The sequence below is a fragment of the Lissotriton helveticus genome, chromosome 10 (assembly GCF_964261635.1).
Source record: "Lissotriton helveticus chromosome 10, aLisHel1.1, whole genome shotgun sequence".
Taxonomy (NCBI): Eukaryota; Metazoa; Chordata; class Amphibia; order Caudata; family Salamandridae; genus Lissotriton; species Lissotriton helveticus.
This window is the reverse complement of record NC_136071.1, coordinates 52,601,929-52,605,198: the sequence shown is the minus strand read 5'-3', so window position 1 is coordinate 52,605,198 and position 3,270 is coordinate 52,601,929. Positions and strand designations below refer to the sequence as shown.

The 3,270-nt window shown below is 40.8% G+C and overlaps 1 protein-coding gene across 1 annotated transcript; it reads left to right on the top strand.

Moving 5' to 3' along the window:
- Positions 1-1,666: 1,666 nt before the first annotated feature.
- LOC144783839 (olfactory receptor 1L6-like) lies at positions 1,667-2,617 on the top strand. Its single transcript, XM_078662591.1, has one exon. The coding sequence runs from the start codon at positions 1,673-1,675 to the stop codon at positions 2,615-2,617; it is 945 nt and encodes a 314-aa protein (XP_078518717.1). The 5' UTR covers positions 1,667-1,672.
- Positions 2,618-3,270: the final 653 nt, after the last annotated feature.

Genomic DNA, 3,270 nt, shown 5'->3' with positions numbered 1-3,270 from the left:
CTTAGAACCTTCCATTTTGGACACAGGATTGCAGCAAATTACGGGGGATAATAACAATTCTAGCTTACTCAACAAGAATTTTCAATTCTATTGGGGACACGGAGGCAAAGATTATGCTTCTCCATCTTTACTGCACATTTTTAACAGCAGCCAATTAAAACACAATAAATTTAAAACTACATTTCCCACAAACACCTTGTACATTTCACCCATCAGATGCTCCAATCACGATGAATCCAGCTCTTAGGTACTGTAACAACTGGTGTGATTCCTCTTTCTTTGCCTTTTTAAACTAAGTATCCAATGTTTTAAACCATCCATTTGAACCAACTCGCCCCAAACAGTTAGCACAACTATATCCACCCAGGCCCAGCATAATTACAGTCATAATGGCCAGCCAAGATCCTGCACGACGTTCCGAGCCCAATCACAAGAACTGGACCAGAGACTTGGGATCACTGACCTCAAGCGGTTCTCGCTGTGTTGAACTCTATCTTATCCTTGCTTCTGAATTTTTCTTGAGAACAGAAATGGAAAGCAATAAACCATGTAAACATTATATGCACATCATCATCACCAGACAATATAGAGTGAGTATATTCAATCAACATTTGTATATAGTGCAATATAATAAAGCATCACACTTATATCATTATAATTTTGCAAATTAAAATATTCCAGGATGGGATAATCCTTGCCTCAGTGTCCTTAATAGAACTGAAAATTCTTGTTGCATGAGCTAGAATTTGTTTGATTCTATGTCAGGATCGAAGGCTGCAATTATGCCTTGCACCAGCGCAGGCACCCTTGTGCCATTTTGCAAGAATGCTTGCGCTGGGGGATGATTGTTTTTGTGCAAAAAGTGACATCTTCCTGCACAAAAACAATCATTAATGGCATTTCACTCTTTCTGTGTGTGTTGCATTCTGCAGCACGCATAGAAGAAGGAAAAACAAAGAGAACTAATAGCATTCCTCCTCGTTGCGCCATTCCTAAGCCTCCCCTGGGAGGCGTAGGATTTTGACACATTCCCAGTTTTACAAATTGTTGTAAATCTGGGAATGCATCACGTTTCATTGATGTGGCATGGGAACACCCACAGCAACACCTATAGAATGCCCCTTTGACACAGAGTAATGCATTAAACTGGCCCTTATTTACAAGGACATTAAATGTCACGCAAAGTGACTTTACAAGCCCATTGCACCCTTGTGCATCAAAAAAAGTGACTCACCAGTGGCATAATGGGCTTGTAAATAAGTCCCAGAGTTCTTTTGAGAGGGCTGGGTAAAATTCCAGTGTCTAATCCTGGACTGCCTCCAAGACCCATGGATCCAGAGAAATATTTCATCAGTTTTGTAGAAAATATGGAACTCTTGTCCCCCCAAACCACCTTTGAAAGAGGAATAAGACTCACCTGCAAATCCGGTGTAGCTTTACTGTTTCTACTCTAGCACACAGTTGTGTGCCGTGACTGTGCACACCAATGCTATTTTGTTTATTTAGGGTTTCAATGTCTTACGGTTGACATGTGTGTGTGTGTGTGTGTGTGTGTGTGTGTGTGTGTGTGTGCGTGTACACATATAGATTATCTGTCAATGTTATTAGTTCTTTATTTTGTTGCTTTAAGATACCTGTTCAGTTTTTACCTTGCAGATGGGTGGTGAAAAACATGGAAATTAGGAACCAGACAAGTGTAATGTATTTTATCCTTCTGGGCCTATCAGACAATCCAGCTCAACAGATGGCTGTCTTTTCACTGTTCCTAATAACATACTTAGTGGCACTGATAAGCAACAGCACCATCATGGCTACCATTGCTGTTGACCACCAGCTTCATACACCCATGTACTTCTTCATCTGGAACCTGTCAATGGTGGATATTTGCATGACAACAACCATAGTGCCCCAGCTTCTGTTCAACATCCTCTCACAAAGCAGGACCATCTCCTTCTCAAGTTGTATTACACAGTTGTTCTTCTTTATTGTTATAGGGAATGCTAACTTCCTCCTACTTGGGGCAATGGCCTATGACCGATACGTTGCCATCTGCAAACCTCTGCATTACTTCCTGGTGATGAACAAGAAGTTCTGTATAGAGGTGCTGGCAGGTTGCTGGGTTGTTGGAGTTCCACGTTCTTTGCTGCACAGCCTTCTGGCTTCCAGGCTATCATTTTGTGCTTCCAACCTGATCCAGAGCTTTTTCTGTGACCTACCGCCTCTGCTGAAGCTCTCATGCTCAGACACACGCATAAATGTACTCTTGCTTTTCACAGAGTCCCTGATGATAATCCTCTTCTCTGTTTCCTCTATTGTAATCTCGTACACTCGTATCATTTTGACTGTACTAAGACTTCGCACAAGGGAAAGCAGGAATAAGACCTTCAGCACCTGCTCTTCCCATCTCATTGTGGTCACCTTGTACTATGGGACAATTTGTTTCCTCTATTTTCGGCCTACTTCCAGCTACTCTCTGGAGAAGGACAAGTCACTAACTGTGGTGTACACCATTATCACCCCTATGCTGAACCCTTTCATCTATAGCCTGAGAAATCAAAAGATGAAAGATGCTTTAAGAAAAATGTGTGATCAATTCATATTTTTATGCAAGTTCTAAAATGTGTCTCTTTGTTGTCAAATTCTTGGAACGATTATGAACATTTATTTGACTGTAAATCACTTTGTTAATAATCTCATATTTCCCACCTACATGCTTCAGTACATAAAATTGCCATTCCCACTGGTTCCCAATCATGGCCATTGTTTTTGCTTTCCCAGATATAAATCTCAGTAGCTCTATTTAGCTTTCTGAACCTGGGCATATTTGCTCTGTTCCTATCTGTGTTCCCATTCTATATGAAGTCTCAGCCTTGTCACTAGTTTGAACTGTGTGGATCTGTTGTTAAGACAGTAGTGATAAGTGAAGACAAATATTTCAACCACTAAAAAGCTCCTCTTGAAACTACATTTCAGTGTTTATTTGACCATCAATTGTCTGTAATGTCTACTATGACCATGCGAGATGCTCTTTTTTTAGGCCTGGATTTTGGTAGCTAAGCTGTCAATCATACCATGGGCTTTCTTCAACTAGCCTTGTTTAATGGTCACCTTGAGACTTCAGGCATGACTTAGGCACAGATGTGTTACTCAATCACAAAGGAGATGGATATCACTTCATCTTGTTACAAGAGCATTAAAACCGATGGCACTTGTAACAAGGTGGATGGGATATCCATTTTCTATCATGTTGTGAAGTAACCCATACACCAA

Bases quoted from the DNA above. Each gene is read 5' to 3' on its own strand.
- LOC144783839 (XM_078662591.1), top strand. From the start codon at position 1,673: ATGGAAATTAGGAACCAGACAAGTGTAATGTATTTTATCCTTCTGGGC.